Below are 25,010 nucleotides of genomic sequence, written 5' to 3' on the forward strand. Positions count from 1 at the left end.
TGCATCAACAAAAGAAAAAAGGTGATTAAAGACATCATTCCTTGGGAAACAAATTAATTTTATAACCAGGTAATATGCTCCTCATTTTCTTTTTAATTAAAGCTGATACCCTGCAAATGGAAATAATGTTTCTTCTTTTATATTGATCTAAGAGGGGGTAGTATTTTGCTTGCACATTGGCGTTGTTTACTAAAGTTCTTGATTCAGTAGAATCCAAACTAGTGTTTGGTTTATTATTTTATTTTTTTTAAAGATTTTATTTATTTACTTGAGAGGTAGAGATCACAAGTAGGCAGAGAGGCAGAGAGAGAGAAGGAAGCAGGCTCCCTGCTGAGCAGAGAGCCTGATGCGGGGCCTGATCCTAGGACCGTGGGATCATGACCTGAGCCGAAGGCAGAGGCTTTAACCCGCTGAGCCACCCAGGCACCCCTGGTTTATTACTTTTAAATGGTTAAATATTTTACATATATCTTAAAAGTTGTAACGTTAACATTTCTTAATGTAGGCCAATCTTTTGATATTTAAGTTCAGCCTTTTGTTTCATTGTAGGTCCAGCCAGTTCTTTCTTGATTAGATCACACATACATTGTGAAGGCTATTATTTCTAATTTCAGTTTGTTTAAAGTAGAACAAGATTCTAAAGTATTCAGCTTTGTTTTTATAGGAATGATGGTCTTAGTTGCTTGCAGGGATAAGAACTGGCATAAACAAATTTGCGAACATATATGGCTGACTTTTTGTTTATACAGATCATAAGATTACAACTCAGCGCTCATGCTGTAGTATCCGAGCTGAGAATATTCAAAATGCAAAGTCTTGATTTGGCATGTCTTCTAAGTGTCAGGGGCATATATGAGAGTGTCCGTTTCATTATATCCACATTGAGAATGTTCTGTTTTTTTAATGAAAAGCTTTAAGTTTTATAGAAGGAGTTGTTTTATTTTTTAAAGATTTTATTTTTAAGTAATCTCTATACCTGAAGTGAGGCTCAAACTCACAACCCCGAGATCAGGAGTCACATGTTCCACCAACTGAGCCAGCCTGGTTCCCCATAGGATGAGTTTTATAACTTGTTCTGCTTTGTGATAATAAAGAGTATAAAAAAGTAGGAAAATTTATGAATATATATGTAAAACAAAATTGAAAAAGTGTTAAGAAACAGGGAACAAATCTCTACTGGGATAGAAAGTAAAGGATATAAATTAGATGGAATCAGCATAGTCTGATTTTTAACATGGCACCTAAAGGATAAAAGGACCCCAACTATGTGGAGAATGCAAGCTGGCAGTTCTGGGAGATTTAATAGCCAGTGAAAGCTCTAAGAAATAGAAAGATTATGACATATTCTAGGAGCTGAAAGGAGGCTAGAAAGGAGACAATGACAAGGTGATATGGTAAACAGAAGCCATGTTATTCATGTTTGTACATTATTTTATTTAAAAGGAGTAATCATTTAAAAATTTAAGGGGGTGCCTGGTTGGCTCAGTCAGTTAGGCGTCTGCCTGTGGCTCAGGTCATGATCCCAGGGTCCTGGGATCGAGTCCTGCATTGGGCTCTCTGCTCAGTAGGGAGCCTGCTTCCCCCTCTCCCTGTGCACCTCTTGTGTGCACGCTCGCTCGCTCCCTCTCACTGTCTCTCAAATAAATAAATAAAATCTTCAAATAAATAAGTAAAAATTCAAGTAAAGATTCTCTAACTGCATCAAATACATGATTACGTTAGAGGTTTTTAGCTCATTTACTTCAACTGAGTTTTATTTTCTATTTTTTTCTATTACAAAGTTTTTACTTGCTGTTTTACTTTTTCTAGAATAAGAAAATAGCATGTATTTATCTTGTTTTCTTTCAGATTTAGAATCCAGATATGACACTAAAAAGTTATTTCAAGAAAAGGATATTTTTGAAATGAATTTATCTCCGTGGGAGATAATGGGAAGAATTAGAAGTTGTGGCCTTGAAGACTCCTTTATCAGAAAAGACTATAAATATAAAAAGTTTGAGGGACAAGAAAATCCTCAAGAAGGATATTTCAGGCAAGTGAAAAAAATGCCCACCTACAAAAAACTCACATCTCTTACTCTGTATCAGAGAATTCATAATAGAGAGAAACCCTATGAATGTGGGGACTGTGGGAAGGCCTTTAGAGTGCGCCAACAACTTACTTTCCATCAGAGAATTCACACTGGTGAAAAGCCCTATGAATGTAAAGAATGTGGAAAAGCCTTTAGACAGTGTGCCCACCTTAGTCGACATCAGAGAATTCACACTTCTGACAAACTCCTCGAATGTAAAAAATGTGGAAAGATCTTTACATGTGGTGCAGATCTTCGAGTACATCAGAGAACTCATATTGGTGAGAAGCCCTATGAATGTAAGGAATGTGGGAAGGCCTTTAGAGTGCGAGGACAACTTAATCTCCATCAAAGGATTCATACTGGTGAGAAACCCTATGAATGTAAGGAATGTGGGAAGACCTTTAGGCAGTACGCACACCTTACACGACATCAGAGACTTAATATTGCTGAGAAATGCTATGAGTGTAAGGACTGCGGGCAGGCTTTTTTGTGTAGTACAGGCCTTCGAGTACATCACAAACTTCATACTGGTGAAAAACCTTATGAATGTAAGGAATGTGGAAAGGCCTTTAGGGTACGGCAACAACTCACTCTCCATCAGAGAATTCACACTGGTGAGAAACCCTACGATTGTAAAGAATGTGGGAAGACCTTTAGTCGTGGCTATCATCTGACTCTCCATCAGAGAATTCATACTGGTGAGAAACCTTATGAATGTAAGGAATGTCAGAAGTTCTTTCGCCGTTACTCAGAACTTATTTCACATCAAGGTATTCATATTGGAGAGAAACCCTATGATTGTAAGGAATGTGGGAAGACCTTTAGACTGTTTTCACAACTTACTCAACATCAGAGTATTCATTTTGGTGAGAAACCTTATAAATGTAAGGAATGTGAGAAGACTTTTAGACTGCTGTCACAACTTACTCAGCATCAGAGTATTCATACTGGTGAGAAACCCTATGACTGTAAGGAGTGTGGAAAGGCCTTTAGACTTCATTCATCACTTATTCAACATCAGAGAATTCACTCTGGAGAAAAACCATACAAATGTAAGGAATGTAAAAAGGCATTTAGACAACATTCCCATCTAACTTACCATCAGCGAATTCATAATGTAACTAAGTAATTATAGGAAAGCCTTCTACTGTGAATTTTGTATTAAAGGGCATTAGAAAATAAATTCTAGGGGAGGTTATTGAATATAGGAATCCCTTTTGCTTCATGCTTAGAACTCAGCTAAATAAGAGGTTTTATTTGAAGGAAAGGATATATTAATTTCACGAATTTGTAAAAGCCTTTCCTCAGCATTAAAAACCATGTTAAACTTCAGGAAATTTGTTCTAGAAAGAAACTCTTAAAGGAGTAACTATAGGAGAGCTTTTGATCTTATCTATTGTATCACATCTATTCTTCCCATCTGTGTAATATACCTATGGAGGTTGCTAGGGCACTAACTCATCCCAAAAATGACAATTGAAAGGAAAGTCATTTAGCCTGCATTTCCTATTGAACTGTATTTTAGGGCAACTAGAAGTTGATGAGCTAAAATTCTTTATTAGAGTTTTGCAACACATAATGAAATAGTGGATCTATTTCATTCATAATAGTGAAAAAGTGGATCTAGGCACAATTCTCAGTAGAGGTTAAGACCAGTAAATACCCATCAATTGATTTTAATCTCATGAAAAGTAGGATAAAACACTTTGTACCCCCAATGAGTTACAATAAAGCATATGCATCTTGCCCTCAAATATTGAACCTGAATCTAAGCATCAAGATCTAACTCCCACTTTAGAGAAAATTCAGGGAACAGAAGAATATGATACAAGAAGAAGCAATTAAACTAATCTAAAATGTGAGTAATTCTACAAGATGAATGACCTAGCTTCTCAAGCAATAAAATGGCATTGAAAAGGGGAGGTGGAACTCTAAGATATTAAATGAGTCTGAAGAAATGCATACCAATCAAATGTAATGAATTAGATTCACAAGTTGAACAAACATGTAAAGAGGACATTTTTATAACAATTGGGGAAATGGGAGTATGGACAGCATTAGATAATATTTAAAAATTATGTTTTTGTTAGGTGTGATAATAGCATCGTGGTTATGTAAAAATGTTAGAGGTAAGTTTATACATGACGATGTTAATGTCTGGAACTTTTAAAAAATGCTTATGCAAAAGAAAAATTAGAATGGATAACTTGTTTGTCAGAGTGATGGTAAGATGAATCTTGGGTACATGGTTTTTGTTTATTTTGTTTTTGTTATTTTCTCTATTTTCATGTATTTCAACTTTCCCATAATATTATTTTAAAGATAAAATTAGCTATGGTATTATAACCCAATTGAAGTAAATGATTTTTAAAAAATTACTACATAACAAAATTTGTGGATGTTGTCAAAGCTCTGCACAATGGTATATTAAATATGCTATATCATCTTTGGGAAATAAAAACTGAGGGTCCAGATTTTATCTAGTTCACCTGTTACTACTTCCGTTACCATGCCTGTCCCATAGTACTTCATATGTTTAAAGAATGAGTTTAAAAGTAATTACTACACCTAAATGTGGAAATTAATGGACTGGACCTTCAGTGTTTAATAAGATAGTTACCAGCAATATGTTGAGCACTCATAACTGAGCACTTGAATTGTGGCTAGTTTGAATTAAAATGATGGTAAAGTGTAAAATACACATGAGGTTTTGAAGATTTAGGGTTTTTTTTTTTAAGATTTTATTTATTTATTTGACAGAGATCACAAGTAAGCAGAGAAGCAGGCAGAAAGCCCGATGCGGGGCTTAATCCCAGGACCCTGGGATCATGACCTGAGCTGAAAGCAGAGGCTCCAACCCACTGAGCCACCCAGGCACCCCTGAAGATTTAGTTTTTTTAAAAGAATGTAATTTATTTTGTCTCGCAGAATTTCTCTGTTGTGATATCCAGTGGGTTGCATTATTACATAATACAGAACCCAATTTAAGTATCTTTCTGCTCCTAAGTAGCATGTTTGCATCCTGAGGTCTTGGTTCTACCCTGAGTCATGCTCCACCGCCCCCCGCCCCCCTTCATGAAAGGTAGCCCGTGTTTACAGCTGAGTAGTTTTCTCAGACTGTTTTTAGCCTGGAGATGTTTTGGGATCCCAAGCCCCTTTCACTTTGTATTGTTTCTGTCCCATTAAGTTCAAGCTAGTTGTCTTAACAACTGTATTTTAAATGGATTTTATTAGGGTTCAATCAGACAAAAGATCAACAGGCTCGTCATTGTGTTGGGCTCCCTATGAGGCCACTGTGGAAAAATGACTTTGAAATTCTTAGAAGCCCTGCTATTTCACAGAAAGGCTAAGTTAGGTTCATCCTTATTCTGAGGCTTCATTTTTAGGACAGCACCATATTTTTTATTATTTTTTTTTCTCCTCTCAGTCCCAATTAGAACTTTGAAAACCCTTTGTTATCTGGAAACACTGCCATGGAACCCTCTGTATTTCCTTGAAATTCTACTTGAAATATTCACCAGTTGATACAATAAGTAAAATGTGATTTTTCTCTTTTCCTGTGTTATGATGGATTACCTTCATGAATTTCCAAATATTGGCTAAGCCCTGCATCACTGGAATAAATTCCATTTGTTTGTAGTGCATACTTCATAGTAGTACATAAATATATTGCTGGATTTACTGTGATTGCTATGATGTGCTAATATTTTGCTGAGGACTTTTTTTTTTTGGAGGATTTTTGTATCACTGTTCATGAGGAATACTGGTATACTGATCTGTAGTTTTCTTTTATTCAACTGTCCCTCACTTTGCTAACATGGTGATGGTGGCCTCAAAAATGGGTTTCGAAGTATTGCCTCCTTTCAATTTCTGGAAGAGGAAGTGTAGAATCATTAATTATTATTTAAATGTTTGGTGAAACCCAAGTGAAACCACTGGGCTTTGAAATGGACTGAATGTGTCTGCTCAAAATTCATGTTGACATCCTAACCCCCAGTATGCTCACAGGAAGTAGAGCCTTTTGGAGGTACTTAAGTGATGACGGTGGATCCCTCCTGATTGAGATTAGTCCCCTTATCACAGGGATCCCAGAGAGCTCTCTTACACTTTTCTGTTATGTGAGGATACAAGAAAATGGCAGTCTTTTTTTTTTAAAGATTTTATTTATTTATTTGACAGAAAGAGATCACAAGTAGGCAGAGAGGCAGGCAGAGGGAGGGGGAAGCAGGCTCCCCGCTGAGCAGAGAGCCTGATGTGGGACTCGATCCCAGGACTCCCAAGACCACGACCCAAACCGAAGGCAGAGGCTTAACCCGCTGAGCCACCCAGGTGCCCCCAAAATGGCAGTCTTTATTTTGGAAGAGGATTCTCACCAGAAACTGACCATGCTGGCACACTGGTGTCAGACTTCCAGCCTTGAGGATTGGGAGACATTTGTTTATAAGCCACCCAGTCTATTGTACCGCATTATAACAGCCCAAAATCAGTAAGATGGAAATTGGTCCCTGAAGTGGGGTGTTAATGTAACAAATATATAGAAATGTGGAAGTGGCTTTGGAACTGAATAATAGGTAAGGGCTGGGAGAGTTTTTAGATGCATGCAAAAAATAAGGACATAAGTGCCAATTTTGGTGATACTCAGAAAAGAGAAAGAGCTGAAAAGAAAACTTCAGTCTTAGAGAATACATTATTGACAGAATGTTGGTAGAAATACGGATGGTAAAGGCAAGGACTAATGAGGTTTTGGATGGAAGTGAGGAACATGTTACAGGAAACTGAGGAAAGGCATTTCTTTTTATGAAGTGACAAAGAACTTGGCAAAATTATGGTCTGTCTAATCTTTTGTGCAAAGTAGAACTGAGTAATGAAAATGAAGGGTGTGGCTTGGTTCCTTGGCTCCCTGACTGATTAAAATGCAAGAAGAAAGACAGATACTTGGAAAATTCTTAGCTGAATAGTTAAGTGGTGTTAAAATGCTATTAAAGTGAGGGCATTGATTGGGAAAGAATGGAATCCTTTAAGATGGCATGTGGACAAGTGGGAAGGCTCTGATGTAGCTGGGACATTGAGCTCCTAAATTCTGAGTCTTCTTTACCAGTGGAAGCAGCCTCATCAGCAGATGTGGCCTTTCCACTCCTAGTGACAGTGGAATCCCCACCCACAGTGGCATCAGTCTTTACATTCCTATCTTATGGAATTAACTCTTCATTGCCTGAAGAAACTGTAATGACCTCCCTTTGAGACAGTGGCCATGAAAGGGAATAGAAGCCCCCAAACCATCCCCTTTTCTTTGCAGACTCAAGTCCCAGCAGGCTCCTAGAAGTACAGTGAGAAGTGTGAACCATGAGGAGGAGTGCTGTAGTCCAAAAGAACTACTTGAGTTTCCTAACTTATCCAGACAAATCCGGGAACAAGGGTGGGAATGGATATAGTGGATATATGTGTTATAGTGGAAGGAACATGATTGGAAATGTGAGCAATAAAATCTGGGGAAGAGATAGGTGAATAGACCTCTGAATCAGGGCAAAATTTGAAGATACCTGTGTCTCATATAAATAAGTAGCCTCAGCAAAGGAGGATTTAATTAGTAGATGGAATGGACTTTTCTGTAGCTAACAGCTTTTTCCCCCCAGCCACCCATGTTATTGTCCAATGGGCTTGTGAACAAAGTGCTCGTGGTGGCAGGGATGGAGATTATGCGTGTGATCAGCAACATGGACTTCCAGTCGCCAAGGGTGAACTGGCTGTGGTGCTGAGTGTTCAGTCTGCCAGTAACAGAGACAGACATTGAGCAGACATCTAGCACCATTCCCTAGAGTGTGCAGCCAGCTACCTGGAAGGAGGCTGATTACATTAGACCATCAAGGAAGAGGCAGTGTTTTGACCTTACTAGAATAGAAAATTACTTGGGATATGGATCTACTTTCCCTACATGCAAAGTTTCTCATAAAACTACCATCCATGGACTTACAGAATGCTTTATCACTGTCATGGTATCCCTCACGGCATTACTTCTGGTCAGGGAACTCACTTCATGGCAAAATAAGTGCAGCAGTGGGTCCATGCTGATGGAATAAACTGATCATTTTATGTTTCCCAACAATCTGAAACAGTTGGCTTGGTAGAATGATGGAATGACACTTCAAAGATGCAATTATAGCACCAGCTGGGTGTGAAAATCTTGTACTCTGTATATGCTCTGAATCAGCATCTGATATAGGGCTGTTTCTCCAATATTCATAATTCATAGATATGCGGGTCAAGGAGTAGTGTGAGAGAATAGGAAAAAAAAAAAAATATATATATATATATTGGTTTTTGCTTCTGGTTCCTGGCACAGAGCTTCTAAAACTTTTATTTTCCTAAGTAATAACGATATGATCATCTCTTGTTCTAATATTTGGTCTTTCACATGGTTGCTAACACAGGGCTCTTAAACCCTTTGTGATTTCCTAGGTGATAGTGGTGTCTTTTGTTCTAATGAGGCAACTCTGGGTCTGCAGCTGGATGACTTCCAGATGGGGACTGGTCCTGAAAGAGACCAAACCATGATTAGAAGCTTGGAATTTTCAGCCCTACCCCTTTTCCTTTGCAAAGTAGATGGCTGGAAATGGGGTTAATGATCCATTATGCCTAAATGATGAAGCCTCCATAAAAATACCCAAACTAGGGGCGCCTGGGTGGCTCAGTGGGTTAAAGCCTCTGCCTTCAGCTCAGGTCATGATCCTGGGATCCTGGGATTGAGCCCCACATCGGGCTCTCTGCTCAATGGGGAGCCTGCTTCCTCCCCCCTCTCTCTCTGCCTACTTGTGATCTCTCTCTCACACTCTCTCTGTCAAATAAATAAAGTCTTAAAAAAATACCCAAACTATAGGGTTCAGAGGGCTTCTAGGTTGCAAATATACCCCACCAAAAGTGTGATGCACCCCCAACTCCATGGTGACAGAAGTTCTTGTACTTGGGGTACTTTAAGACTTTACCCAATGTGTCCTCTTCATCTTGCTTTTCATCTGTATTCGTTATCATGTCCTTTGATTAACTGGTAAATGTGTTTCCCTTGGTTCCATGAGCTACTCTAGCAAATTAATTGAAACAGAGGAGGTCATAGGAACCTTCAGTTTGTAGCTAAATTGGACAGAAATTTTGGGTAATCTGGACACCTACTACTAACAGTTGGCATCTGAAAGGGTGAGCAGTATCGTGGGACTGAACCTTTAGCCTGTGGACCCTCTAGTTCCATCCACGTCATCGCAAATGGCAAGATTTCATTTCTTTTGATGACTGCATAGTATTCCATTGTATATATACCACTCTTCTTTATCCATTCATCTGTTGATGGATATCTAGGTTCTTTCCATAGTTTGGTTATTGTGGACATTGCTGCTATAAACATTCAGGTGCACATGCCCCTTCAGATCACTACATTTGTATCTTTAGGGTAAATACCCAGTAGTACAATTGCTGGGTCGTAGGGTAGTTCTATTTTCAACATTTTGAGGAACCTCCAAGCTGTTTTCCAGAGTGGCTATAACAATTTGCATTCCCACCGACAGTTTAGGAGAGTTCTCCTTGCTCCATATCCTCGCCAGCATCTGTCATTTCCTGATTTGTTAATTTTAGCCATTCTGATGGGTGTGAGGTGGTATCTCATTGTGATTTTGATTTGTATTTCCCTGATGCCAAGTGATGTGGAGCACTTTTTCATGTTTCTCTTAGCCATGTGGATGTCTTCTTTGCAGAAATGTCTGTTCATGTCCTCTGCCCATTTCTTGATTGGATTATTTGTTCTTTGGGTGTTGAGTTTGCTAAGTTCTTTATAGATTTTGGACAATAGCCCTTTATCTGATATGTCGTTTGCAAATATCTTCTCCTATTCTGTCAATTGAGACTGAGAATTTCAATCAGTATTGTGAAATTATAGTCAGTCAAGCAAATTCATTTCAAGAATAAGTGCCCACACCATTTCTTTGAAGGTGGTTTTTAACCTAGTATAGAATTCTAGTTTAACGTTTTTCTTTCAGTATGTTGAAGATCTCATTTAGTTGCTGTGGCTTTAGTTTGTTGGTTTGGATATATCAGCTGCCTTATCTCTACTACTCTTTTTAAAAATATTTATTTATTTATTTATTTGAGACAGAGAGCGTGCGCATGTGCCAGCGGTGATGGGGGAAAGAAGGAGAGAGAGTCCAAGCTAATTGCATAGACTGACATGGGACTTGATCCCAGAACCCTGAGATCATGACCTGAGCTAGAATCAAGAATCAGACAGTCAGCTGAGCCACCTGGGCACCCCACTACTCAATACTTTAAAAATTTTCTTCCTTCTTCTCTTCTTCTTTTTTTAAAATATTCAGCAGAGTTTTCTTTGTATTTATTCTTCTTGGGCTTTTGAGAACTTGAGACTATAGCCTGATGGGCTTTAGTTTGGGAAATTTTCCATCTATTTTTAAAAATACTCTTCTGTCCCATTCTTTTTCTTTTTTCCTTCTGAGTCTTCAATAGCATGTGTTTAAAACCTGTTCATTTTATTTTAAATGACATGTAACTCTAAATTATTATCTCCACTTTAAGGTAAGATGATGAAACTGGACCTCAAAACACAAGTTGTCCAATGAGATGTCACCATCTCATGCACATGGTGAGTTTTTATAAGAGCTGAGATTCACATCTGAGAAGTTTTACAACAAAGCCCACTTTAAAAGTTGTGAAGGAGGGAGGGAGGGAAAAAGTTATGACTGAATATTGCCTCCCAATTTCATGCATTCAGTGCTTTACATCTCAGTAATTCATCAGGAATACTGTTCTTCAACAGTTCTGTGGAATATATACCATCATTATTGGTATATGGCACAATATATTACTAAATTGGTGACCATAATTTGTTTAACTTTTATTAGATATGTTTATTTCTAACATGTTATTCTCTGATGCATCCTGAGGTATGTCTCATTATGCATTTTATAGTTCTTTCCCAATGATACGTTCCTAGAAGTTGAATTTCTGAGTAATTGTTATACATTTAATAATTGCTCACAATATACCAGACTGTATGCTAGTGTATAAGAGATAACAGCATTAAAAATGTAGTTGCTGGGGCGCCTGGGTGGCTCAGTGGGTTAAGCCGCTGCCTTCAGCTCAGGTCATGATCTCAGGGTCCTGGGATTGAGTCCCGCATCGGGCTCTCTGCTCAGCAGGGAGCCTGCTTCCTCCTCTCTCTCTGCCTGCCTCTCTGCCTACTTGTAATCTCTCTCTGTCAAATAAATAAATAAAATCTTTTAAAAAAATGTAGTTGCTGATTTGGTCAAGATGGCAGAAAAGTAGCAGGCTGAGGCTACATCAGGTAGCAGGAGATCTGCTAGATAGCTTATCTAAACATTGCAAACACCTACAAATGCAATGGGAGATCGAAGATAAGAAGAACAGAAATTCTAGAAACAGAAAATCAACCACTTTCTGAAAGGTAGGACTGGCGGAGAAGTGAATCCGAAGCAATGGGAAGATAGACCGCGGTGGGAGGGGTCGGCTCCTGGCAAGTGGTGGAGCAACAGAGCACAAAATAGGGACTTTTAAAAGTCTGTTCTGCTGAGGGACATTGCTCCAGAGGGGTGAAGCCCATGCGGGGTCAGCGTGGCCCCAGGTCCCACAGGGTCACAGAAGGATTGGGGGTGTCTGAGTGTTGCAAAGCTTGCAGGTATTAGAATGGGGAAGCCAGCTACAGAGACAGAGTTGAGCAGTGAGCTCTCAGCTTGGGGTTACCTTGTACCAGTTGCAGCCTGGATGAGCTCGGAGCGGGGCCGGAGGCCAGGGAGACAGGAGTTATTGGGTGCTATTCTCTGAGGGCGCACTGAGGAGTGGGGTCCCGAGCTCTTGGCTCCTCTGGGCCGGAGACTGGGAGGCCGCCATTTTCATTGCCACCCTCCAGAACTCTACGGAAAGTGTTCAGGGAACAAAAGCTCCCGAAAGTGAACCCGAGCGGATTACTTAACCCAGCCCCTGGTAAGGGCAGTGCAACTCTTCCTGGGGCAAAGACACTTGAGAATCACTACAACATGCCCCTCCCCCAGGAGATCAACAAGAAATCCAGCCAGGACCAAGTTCACCTACCAAGGAGTGCAGGTTCAACACCAAGGAGAGCAGCAGGATTCCAGAGGAGGAGAAAGCAAAGCACGGAACTCATGGCTTTCTCCCCATGATTCATTAGTCTTGTAGTTAATTTAATTTTTTTTTCAATTTTTTTCCTTCTTCTGCTAAATTTTTTTTAACTTTTACCTTTCTCTTTTTAAACTTTTTAAAACTAGTTTATCTAATACATATATATTTTTTCTTTATTTGTTTTCTTTTTTTTATTGTTTCTTTTTTTTCGGAACCTCTTTTTATCCCATTTCTCCCCCCTCCCCCAATGATTTGGGGTCTCTTCTGATTTGGTTAAAGCGTATTTTCCTGGGGTCTTTGCCACCATTTTAGTATTTTACTTGCTCCTTCATATATTTTTATCTGGACAAAATGACAAGGCAGAAAAATTCACCACAAAAAAAAGAACAAGAGGCAGTACCAAAGGCTAGGGACATAATCAATACAGACATTGGTAATATGTCAGATCTAGAGTTCAGAATGATGATTCTCAAGGTTCTAGCCGGGCTCGAAAAAGGCATGGAAGATATTAGAGAAACCCTCTCGGGAGATATAAAAGCCCTTTCTGGATAAATAAAAGAACTAAAATCTAACCACGTTGAAATAAAAAGAGTTATTAATAAGGTGCAATCAAAAATGGAGGCTCTCATACTAGGATAAATGAGGTAGAAGAAAGAATTAGTGATATAGAAGACCAAATGACAGAGAATAAAGAAGCTGAGCAAAAGAGGGACAAACAGCTACTGGAACACGAGGGGAGAATTCGAAAGATAAGTGACACCATAATACAAAACAACATTAGAATAATTGGGATTCCAGAAGAAGAAGAAAGAGGGGAGCAGAAGGTATATTGGAGAGAATTATTGGAGAGAATTTTCCTAATATGGCAAAGGGAACAAGCATCAAAATCCAGGAGGTGCAGAGAACCCCCCTCAAAATCAAAAAGAATAGGTCCACACCCCATCACCTAATAGTAAAATTTACAAGTCTTAGTTACAAAGAGAAAATCCTGAAAGCAGCCCGGGAAAAGAAGTCTGTAACATACAATGGTAAAAATATTAGATTGGCAGCAGACTTATCCACAGAGACCTGGCAGGCCAGAAAGAGCTGGCATGATATATTCGGAGCACTAAATGAGAAAAATGTGCAGCCAAGAATGCTATATCCAGCTAGGCTATCATTGAAAATAGAAGGAGAGATAAAAAGCTTCCAGGACAAACAAAAACTGAAAGAATTTGCAAACACCAAGCCGGATATACAGGAAATATTGAAAGGGGTCCTTTAAGCAAAGAGAGAGCCTGAAAGTAGTAGATCAGAAAGTAACAGTATACAGTAACAGTCACCTTACAAGCAAATACAATGGCAATAAATTCATATCTCTCAATAGTTACCCTGAATGTTAATGGGCTAAATGCCCCAATCAAAAGACACAGGGTATCAGAATGGATTAAAAAAAAAAAAACCCATCTATATGTTGCCTACAAGAAACTCATTTCAGATCCGAAGACACCTCCAGATTTAAAGTGAGGGGGTGGAAAACAATTTACCATGCTAATGGACATCAGAAAAAAGCAGGGGTAAAAAAAAAAAAAAAAGAAAAAAGCAGGGGTGGCAATCCTTGATCCTCAGATCAACTAGATTTTAAGCCAAAGACTATAGTAAGAGATGAGGAAGGACACTATATCATACTCAAAGGATCTGTCCAACAAGAAGATCTAAAATTTTTAAATATCTATGCCCCTAACTTGGGAGCAGCCAACTATATAAACCAATTAATAACAAAATCAAAGAAACACATCAACAATAATACAATAATAGTAGGGGACTTTAACACTCCCCTCACTGAAATGGGCAGATCATCCAAGCAAAAGATCAACAAGGAAATAAAGGCCTTAAATGACACACTGGACCAGATGGACATCACAGATATATTCAGAACATTTCATCCCAAAGCAACAGAATACACATTCTTCTCTGGTGCACATGGAACATTCTCCAGAATAGATCACATCCTGGGTCTTAAATCAGGTCTCAACCGCTATCAAAAGATTGGGATCATTCCCTGCATATTTTCAGACCCAATGCTCTGAAGCTAGAACTCAATCACAAGAGGAAATTTGGAAAGAACCGAAATACATGGAGACTAAACAGCATCCTTCTAAGGAATGAATGGGTCAACCAGGAAATTAAAGAAGAATTGAAAAAATTCATGGAAACAAATGATAATGAAGACACAATGGTTCAAAATCTGTGGGACACAGCAAAGGCAGTCCTGAGAGGAAAATATATAGTGGTACAAGGATTTCTCAAGAAACAAGAAAGGTCTCAAATACACAACCTAACCCTCCACCTAAAGGAGCTGGAGAAAGAACAAGAAACAAACCCTAAACCCAGAAGGAGAAGATAAATAATAAAGATCAGAGCAGAAATCAATGAAATAGAAACAAACAAGAAAAAAATGAACCAATCAATGAAACTAGGTGCTGGTTCTTTGAAAGAATTAATAAGACTGATAAACCCCTGGCCAGACTTATCAAAAAGAAAAGAGAAAGGACGCAAATAAATAAAATCATGAATGAAAGAGGAGAGATCACAACTAACACCAAAGAAATACACACTATTATAAGAACATACTATGAGGAACTCTACGCCAACAAATATGAAAATCTGAAAGAAATGGATTCACTTCTAGAGACATATAAACTACCACAACTGAACCAGGAAGAAATAGAAAACCTGAACAGACCCATAACCAGTAAGGAGATTGAAACAGTCATCAAAAATCTCCAGACAAATGAAAGCCCAGGGCCAGATGGTTTCCCAGGGGGATTCTACCAAACGTCTGAAGAAGAACTAATTCCTATTTTCCTGAAACTGTTCCAAAAAATAGAAATGGAAGGAAAACTTCCAAACTCATTTTATGAGGCCGGCATCACCTTGATCCCAAAACCAGACAAGGATCCCATCAAAAAAGAGAACTACAGACCAATATCCTTGATGAACACAGATGCAAAAATTCTCACCAAAATACTAGTCAATAGGATTCAACAGTACATTAAAAGGATTATTCACCACGACCAAGTGGGATTTATTCCAGGGCTGCAAGGTTCGTTCAACATCCGCAAATCAATCAATGTGATACAACACATTAATAAAAGAAAGAACAAGAAGCATATGATACTCTCAATAGATGCTGCAAAAGCATTTGACAAAGTGCAGCATCCCTTCCTGATCAAAACTCTTCAAAGTGTAGGGATAGAAGGCACATACCTCAATATTATCAAAGCCATCTATGAAAAACCCACCGCAAATATCACTCTCAATGGAGAAAAACTGAAAGCTTTTCCGCTAAGGTCAGGAACATGGCAGGGATGTCCATTATCACCCCTGCTATTCAACATAGTACTAGAAGTCCTAGCCTCAGCAATCAGACAACAAAAGGAAATTAAAGGCATCCAAATCGGCAAAGAAGAAGTCAAACTATCACTCTTCGCAGATGATATGATACTGTATGTGGAAAACCCAAAAGACTCCACTCCAAAACTTCTAGAACTTGTACAGGAATTCAGTAAAGTGTCAGGATATAAAATCAATGCACAGAAATCAGTTGCATTTCTCTACACCAACAACAAGACAGAAGAAAGAGAAATTAAGGAGTCAATCCCATTTACAATTGCACCCCAGACCATAAGATACCTAGGAATAAACCTAACCAAAGAGGCTAAGAATCTATACTCAGAAAACTATAAAGTACTCATGAAAAAATTGAGGAAGACACAAAGAAATGGAAAAATGTTCCATGCTCCTGGATTGGAAGAACAAATATTGTGAAAATGTCTATGCTACCTAAAGCAATCTACACATTTAATGCAATTCCTATCAAAGTACCATCCATTTTTTTTTCAAAGAAATGGAACAAATAACCCTAAAATTTATATGGAACCAGAAAAGACCTCGAATAGCCAAGGGAATATTGAAAAAGAAAGCCAAAGTTGGTGGCATCACAATTCCAGACTTCAAGCTCTATTACAAAGCTGTCATCATCAAGACAGCATGGTACTGGCACAAAAACAGACACATAGATCAATGGAACAGAATAGAGAGTCCAGAAATAGATCCTCAACTCTATGGTCAACTAATCTTCGACAAAGCAGGAAAGAATGTCCAATGGAAAAAAGACAGTCTCTTCAACAAATGGTGTTGGGAAAATTGGACAGCCACATGCAGAAAAATGAAATTGGACCATTTCCTTATACCACACACAAAAATAGACTCAAAATGGATAAAGGACCTCAATGTGAGAAAGGAATCCATCAAAATCCTTGAGGAGAACACAGGCAGCAACCTCTTCGACCTCAGCCACAGCAACATCTTCCTAGGAACATCGCCAAAGGCAAGGGAAGCAAGGACAAAAATGAACTATTGGGATTTCATCAAGATCAAAAGCTTTTGCACAGCAAAGGAAACAGTTAACAAAACCAAAATACAACTGACAGAATGGGAGACGATATTTGCAAATGACATATCAGATAAAGGGCTATTGTCCAAAATCTATAAAGAACTTAGCAAACTCAACACCCAAAGAACAAATAATCCAATCAAGAAATGGGCAGAAGACATGAACAGACATTTCTGCAAAGAAGACATCCAGATGGCCAACAGACACATGAAAAAGTGCTCCACATCACTTGGCATCAGGGAAATACAAATCAAAACCACAATGAGATATCACCTCACACCAGTCAGAATGGCTAAAATTAAGAAGTCAGGAAATGACAGATGCTGGCGAGGATGTGGAGAAAGGGAAATGCTCCTACACTGTTGGTGGGAATGCAAGCTGGTGCAACCACTCTGGAAAACAGCTTGGAGGTTCCTCAAAATGTTGAAAATAGAACTACCCTACGACCCAGCAATTGCACTACTGGGTATTTACCCTAAAGATACAAACGTAGTGATCTGAAGGGGCACATGCATCTGAATGTTTATAGCAGCAATGTCTACAATAGCCAAACTATGGAAAGAATCTAGATATCCATCAACAGATGACTGGATAAAGAAGATGTGGTATATATACACAATGGAATACTATGCAGCCATCAAAAGAAATGAAATCTTGCCATTTGTGATGCCATGGATGGAACTAGAGGGTATTATGCTTAGCAACATAAGTCAATTGGAGAAAGACAACTGTCATATGATCTCCCTGATATGAGGAAGTGGAGATGCAACATGGTAGGTTAAGGGGGTAGGAGAAGAATGAATGAAACAAGATGGGATTGGGAGGGAGACAAACCATAAGAGACTCTTAATCTCACAAAACAAACTGAGGGTTGCTGGGGGGTGGGGGTTTAGGAGTGGGGGGGTGGGGTTATGGACATTGGGGAGGGTATGTGCTATGATGAGTGCTGTGAAGTGTGTAAACCTGGCGATTCACAGACCTGTACCCCTGGGGATAAAAATACATTATATGTTTATAAAAAATGTAGTTGCTATCCTTTGGATATTCATAATTGAGCAAGAAAGATGTAATCTTCATAGGGATAAATCTGAAGTAGAGTGTGATAAAGGCCTCCAGAAAAATTAGATGGTATACCTCTGAATATGTGAATGAAAGACTTTCTGACAAGTTGCAACTTAATTTAAATCCATAGGCTCTCTAGAAGTGAATGGATTTATGCAGAAAGCTACACGCCTTACACCTCTTATTAAAATGACATTAGATGCAAAGGGAGATTATTAGGATAAGATGTTTGAAGAACATTTTGAGGAACATTATGTCTAGAAGGTATTTGGAAGCAAACAAACCCATTTCAGAAAGATATGGGAAAAAACAGCAATGAATCCTTCATCAATACCTACATCACTCAGGAACTTCTAGACGTAATTTCCTATGTAGTAATCTAACATACATCTCGATCTGGGTGGTGGTCACTCTCGTATACACACAAGTGAAAAATAAGCTATATACATCAGTGTGCTTTATACACTTTTGGGGGGTTTTATTGTCGTGGTTTCTCAGGCATGGACTGTGTACTCCTATAGCTGGTACAGCTGCTACTTCCGCTGCTGTTGCTTGGTCTTCGTTCTTCTGGTCATTCAGCAGGAACGTGTCTTCTTCTTCTTTTTTTTTAAATTAAGATTTTTATTTATTTATTTGATAGATATCACAAGTAAGCAGAGAGGCAGGCAGAGAGAGAGGAGGAAGCAGGCTCCCTGCTGAGCAGAGAACCGTATGTGGGTCTCGATCCCAGGACGCTGGGATCACGACCTGAGCCAAAGGCAGAGACTTTAACTCACTGAGCCACCCGGGTGGCCAAAGCACGTGTTTTCTTGAGCCATAGATCCAGCGGTTTGTACTTTCCCTTGTAGAATTTCCTGAGGTTCTCATTCTGTGTCTGGTTGATGACAGTAAGAACACAGGGGTTGGATATGGAGACAACTTAGATCTTGGAGAGCTTGGAAGCTGTGCTGCCTGTCACCTTGGTGCTGTTATTAGGGACAGCTCTACCTTTAGGTCTCACAGCTGTTTAAGCAGCTTCTTCTTGCCACAAAGATCTTCAACCTTAATCTTGGCCATGTCTGCACAATCCACTGCTGCTGCTGAGGGAAAGATGATGAGGCCCTTTATGCACTTTATTATGTGTGTATTATACCTCAATTTAAATAATCAAGGGGAAGAAGAATGAGACTGTATGGTAGTTGCCTCTTTATATCTCTTCTAAGTATAACCTAATGCATATGTGTTGTGGGCACCTGGTCCTTCAACAAGGTATGGTAATCTATGGTGTGTTTTTGTTTGTTTGTTTTTTGGGTTTTTTGTTTGTTTGTTTGTTTAAGTAATCTCTGTGGCTTGACCTCAGACTTGGAGATCAAAAGTCAACCAACTATGCCAGCCAGGTTCTTCACACTGTTCTTAATCTCATAGCAGGGAGTGATAGATTAGGGCTTTGACCTGCAAAAGGAGAAAAAAAAGGACAAAAAGTATTTATTTTTGTCTAGAGATAGTGGCCATGATCTCATCCTCTGAATACTAAGTGAGATTGGTGAGCCCTGAGAGCTCTGGAAGTTGTAATCCTGGCTAGGAAAAGGGCTGCACATGTGTAACGTGTAGTTTAGTCACTGCCAGGTGTGGTCTGTGCAGTCTTCTTAGTTCAGATGTGGAAAACCAGGCAGTTTCCCAAAGCCTTAAAGGAGCTTCTACATGGATGAAATGGTCCCTCCTAAAGCCTAGAAAAGGAAGTCTGAACAGTCTGGTCACAAGTGCAGCTCAGCATCCCAGAACAGAAGACTTCTGGAAATCCTGTTAAAGTGCTGACTTTTGCCTTTGTGCAGGAGAGCTTCTGCTAGAGTCCATCTGTCTTATATCAGAGTTCTCTGGAGTTTGAGAAAAGCATAGAGATATCTAAATTCCTGCTAATCTTCCCAGTGTATATATGAAGGTGGGGGGTTGGTTTGGAAAAAAAGAAAACTGGACATTTAAACTCCATGGCAAATTTGGTCTCATTTTTTCCTCCTTAGGGATATGGCTTCCCTGGATTCTAGGCTTCTCAAGTAGATAAACTCCAAGAGGCACTCTTTGGTTCTTGCAATTCTAAAACTACAGCTCAAGTAAGTTGGTTTTCAATGTTGAATTCTGCTTATGTGAAGAGTTTAATTTTTTACTCTGAAACTTCTTTATGTACCAGAACTGCTCCCCAGTTCCTCCCATTTTTAGAGGGATGTCATCCAGGTCCCTCTTATGTGCCCCAGTTTTCTTAATATGTATACTAAAAAATCCCTTCATATGTGTACTAAAAAACCAGCATATCCTCTATACACAGTCTTTGGCCTAGAGCAGAGATGGAGCAAAAATGAAGTCCCTTCAGAGAGACACTTGACCATCTCTTGTCAGATCTCCATTTGATGATAAGGAAAGGATGATCTCATTTGATTGCCCTCAGAAAAGTTGACTGGCCTCAGTTTAAGTATGTGGTGAAATCTCAGGCTTTTTGAGTCCTTTAATGGTGGGTGTGGAAATGATTGGAGCCTGCTTACAGATTGGTAAAGGGGTCTCTCCTGGGGATCCTGAGAGATGAAAACCTATAGGAGCGTTCATTTTTTATCTGAAGAGGTACATATTTCAGGGACATGTTCGTGACTGTATTAACCTATAATAGTATTCTCTGGCTCAGGCATGAGCCGATGCGAGGCTCAGGCATGAGAAATTTGGGGAGAAATGGAAAATGGCGTAGCAAATAAGAATATATGGTAGGATGCTTCTAAAACAACTTCCAGGAATCCCTGCCTCCAAATATTCACATCCTTTTGTACTTTCTTTCTTTTAGTGTGGGTTAGATTTAGTGGCTTGCTTCTAATGAATAGAACATGGCAAGAGTGATGGGATTTCAATTTTGATATTAAAGTGATATTAAAGTTACAGTTAAAGTCTGTAACTTCCGTCTTGCTCACACATTCTGGTTCTTTGTGCTTGCTGGCTCTGATGAAGTAAGCTGCCTTCCTGTGAGCTAAGGATAATCTCTGGCTTGCCAATGAGGAACCGAGGCTCACATCAATAGCCATGAAGACTGAATTCTTTCAATAACTGTAATAGAGAACTTTGAAGCAGATCTTTCTCCATGTGAGCTTTGGCATGACTGTGGCCTCAGCTGACACCTTGATTGCAGTCTGTGAGAGATCCTGAAAATGAGCTCAACTGCAAACAGATTTCTGACCCAAACTAATTTGTTGTTATTTGAAGGCATTAAGCTTTGGGACCATTTGTTACATAGCAATAGGTAACAGAGAAGATCATCCAGATAATCACAGCAATAACACCAGGGGACAAATGTCCTGGGGCCATTTTAGAACTCTGCCTACCATACTATGCACATCACACAGAGGCTATCATCCCGTTTCAATTTCTTTAAATTAGAACAACCTAAAGGAATTTCTGAAGCAATCTGAGGGAGAAGCCATTCTTGATTTCAATGTTTCCACTAACATTCTGTTGTTGTCCTATATACACGTGATTTGATAGCAATGTTTTTTTAGCAACTGTAATTATAACTAGGATTTCCAAAGATTTTAGCTTGTTTTATTTAGGTCGAACCAATTGTCTTTTCACACTCATAATTATTAATAATTATTATTTTAAAAGATTTTATTTATTTATTTGACAGTCAGAGATCACAAGTAGGCAGAGAGGCAGGCAGAGAGAGGGAAGCAGGCTCCCTGCTGAGCAGAAAGCCCAATGCAGGGCTCCATCCCAGGATCCTGGGATCATGACCTGGGTTGAAGGCAGAGGCTATAACCACTGAACCACCCAGGTGCCCTATTAATAATTATTAAATATGACCTGTCACTTGTTTTGGTGGGCCAATGACCTCAGAAAGTTTCTACATTTTTAAAAGATTTTATTTATTTATTTGACACACAGAGAGAGATCACAAGTAGGCAGAGAGGCAGGCAGGGTAGCTCAGTGGGTTAAGCCGCTGCCTTCGGCTCAGGTCATAATCTCAGGGTCCTCAGATGGAGTCCCGCATCAGGCTCTCTGCTCAGCAGGGAGTCTGTTTCCCTCTCTCTCTCTGCCTGCCTCTCTGCTTACTTGTGATTTCTCTCTGTGTTAAATAAACAAGTAAAATCTTTTAAAAAATGAAAAATTCATTCCTCAAACTAGCCATATTTAAGAGGCTCAACAGCTATATATGGCTAGTGCCTACGGTTCTGGACAGTGCAGAAACAGAACACAGAACCGAGTTTTACAGAAAGTTCAATTAGACAGCGGTGCTCCAAAACATTACATAAATGTCAACCTCATTTTACAGGTGAGGAAACAGAAGCTTAGAGATACCACTATTACTCAGTGCTGCATGCGCTTCTTTCCCCACACTCACTGCTACAGGTGAACTCTGTGTATCATTCATTAAACAAGTTTAGAATTACATAGGAATCTATTCTAAATTCATAACCATGCAAACATAGAAAAAGCATTTTCTTTGTTAAAAGTTATAAAAATACTTAGTTGCAGACTGTCTGATTAATCCCAGACAGCAGCCTTAGAGTCAGTCACACCGTCCCCGAGACGCGCGCACATAATCCCGAATGGATCCCACACTTATTCACAAACATCCCTCTCACAGTTGCAAACATCAGCTGACACATGGCACACTCCCCACAGTCCCCGCATCCTCTGCAGAGGACACTTGGATATAAACACGCTTCCGTGAAGTAAGCGTCAAACCCCCAGTGCCTCTTGAGCAGAAACCTGTACTCCCAACTACTGCGACGGAGCCAGAGCTCTGGTCTGAGAAAACCAGACCCTGCCTACTGGCCTTGCGCCGCTTTTCCGATCCGGACTACATTTCTCTGAAGGCATCGCTACAAGACCCAATTTCTGGGAACCTCCATGGGATTTTCTGGGGTCATTTGAGTAAAAAGGAAATAGGTCGGCTCACACCTGAGTAGCGCGAGATCCCCCACTGGAGCACGGGAGACTCAGGGCGCGCCCGATTCAGGGCAGAATGTGGCCACTGCCTCTGCATTTTCTGGGATCGAGCGGGGGTAACACTTTTGACTACATTTCCCGGAGGCCACCGCGTCCCTGCGCCATTTCGTCCACTTATTCCGTTACGTCTTGATGCAAGGATCCAGTCTGCAGCGGCCAGGTGAGTGGACCGCCTCACTGGGACCCACACGCTGCATTTGGTTTGTGGCACCCAGAAAAAAGTTGCCGCGTGGTGCTGGGAATACTGGTATGCCGGCTGGGGCTCGGTGCCCCAGGACAGGACAGCACCCAGGACGACCCTGGCTCTGGACTACATTTCTCCTGACTCGTAGCGCTCCAGGTTAATTCCTTACGGAAGTCGGCCTTGCGGTTGCGGGGTGCTTGTGCCCTTCTCCGCCGGCCATATCGGCGCCGTCACTTCGGTTCCGAGCGGCAGGGGCGGGGTGTTATTAGTTTCGTTCCTTCGCCCCGGTGATAGCGGAGTGCACTTGGCACCCCTGTCCGCTGGCAAACTCAGCACCGTGACTTTCGTTCCGGGAGGAGGGAATCAGGAATATGTTATCCTTAACGTTCCACTGCGCGGTGTGAGTGTGTGTGTCCTCATCTGCGGCGGCACGATGGGCTCACTTGTCATCTTCTAATGCTTTTGGCGGCTGGGATCCTTCTCACCTGTGTACTTAAGCCTCCTCTGTAACAGGGACAGAGTCCTTTGGGAATCGCGCGGTTCCAGCTGCTGTAATTCCTTCGCCTTACTGTGCAGAGAGAACGTGCCTATTTTGAAACTGCCGCTATAATGAGTATTTGCACCTGGAAGTGCCCTAAGAAGGGAGATCATCGTAACAGGACGCCCCATTCTACTTGGAGAGTCCTGTGGGGAAAGCCAACCCCTTTCTCTGGCTTGAAGTTTTAGGAGATGATCCTAAATTGTTTTGTTGGCTCTGATTGTTTTTTCCGTTCTTTTAACAACAGGGCCACACAGGAAAGGAAAAATAATCTTGCACGTTTAAAAAGCGTGCCTAAAATAACTTGTCATTTTCTTTCTTCCCTCAAGTTTCTTACTTTTCAGGATATTGCTATCTCCATCAACAAACATCCTAAGTAGGAACCAGCCTTTCAGTGACTGGTCGTTAGGCTTAGCTGTCCCCATAAATGATGACGCTGCAGGGATGAGCTCACAAAGCTAACTCCATTCTCCAACCACACTAGTCCTCTCCTTTCCACCCAATGATAGATCAGCCCTTTCTGGCCTGAATTTTGATGAGAGAGAACTAGACCTTCTGGAAGAAATCTGAAGATTTTTATTTTAATTTGATTTATTTTAATTTAAAAATTTAATTAAAAAATTAAAATTTATTTTAATTTGATTATGGAAATTTTCGAGCATAGAAGAAAATAGTATGAACCCCAGTGTGCTCAACACCCAGCTATAATTTAAAACATTTACAAATACCCTTATATCTATCCTTTCTCCTTTTTTCTGTAGCATTTCAAGAATTACATAATTTTATCCATGTGTATGTATATGTAACCAAAACCAATATCATTTTTAGATAATATCTGTGATGTTATCCCAACTTTAAAAACTAACAGTTAATTCCATAATAGCACATACACAGTACATATCCAGGTTTCTTCATTTCTTTCAAAGATAGGGTTTTACAATTGTTTTGTTCAAATCATGCTCCAGATAAGGTCTACACAGTGCATTCCGTTGCCAAGCCTCTTAAATTTCTTTAATCTACAAGTTTCCCTTCTATTTTTTGCTTTTGTTGTATTTTAATTGGTATCACTGTTTTGTTAAAAAACAAAACAAAACAAAACTAGGTTGTTTATAGAATATTCTACGTTTTGCTTTTGGCTAATTACTAACTTGTGTTGTCATATAATTTGTTCCCCATTGCCCCATATTTCTGTAAACAAGTAGTTAGATCTAGGGGCTTCATCAAATTCAGATATTTTGCATAAGCCGTATATTTGGGCAAAAATAATTCATAGCTGGTGCTGTATACTTCCTATTCACATCCTGTGGCTTTTAGAGTCTGGTGTCCCACTTCTGGTGATGCTATATTGATCAGTGTTTAAGTGCTGTCCACTTAATCCATTTATAATGTTCTCCCTTCCTTTTACACCTATTAATAGAAGAAGGTATTGCGCTCTACCCCCACGCGCCCCACCAGAAGGGGCTAAAACTTGGTTTTTAGTAGGGAAGGGTACAATGGTTTGTGGCCCTTGAGGCCACAGAGTACACAAACACATAAATACAGTATATTTGTAGTATTAAAATTTCATAATTGGTGATGGGAAAAAAAGGTGTCAAAAAGG

General features: G+C 39.8%; 1 protein-coding gene across 10 annotated transcripts in view; it reads left to right on the forward strand.

Moving 5' to 3' along the window:
* LOC122911601 (zinc finger protein 30 homolog) overlaps positions 1–25,010 on the forward strand; it is a 129,679-nt gene that overhangs the window by 86,385 nt on the left and 18,284 nt on the right. For 7 of the 10 annotated variants that reach the window (XM_044256460.1, XM_044256461.1, XM_044256459.1 and 4 more), the window contains one exon: positions 1,849–4,548. In XM_044256460.1, coding sequence (XP_044112395.1) covers positions 1,849–3,203 — 1,355 coding nt within the window. In that variant the 3' untranslated portion in view covers positions 3,204–4,548. Of the gene's footprint in view, positions 1–1,848; positions 4,549–22,542; positions 22,849–25,010 lie in introns of those variants that run through there. The other 3 variants (XM_044256475.1, XM_044256455.1, XM_044256457.1) reach the window with 3 other exon arrangements.

The sequence above is a fragment of the Neovison vison genome, chromosome 7, assembly GCF_020171115.1.
Source record: "Neovison vison isolate M4711 chromosome 7, ASM_NN_V1, whole genome shotgun sequence".
NCBI lineage: Eukaryota > Metazoa > Chordata > Mammalia > Carnivora > Mustelidae > Neogale > Neogale vison.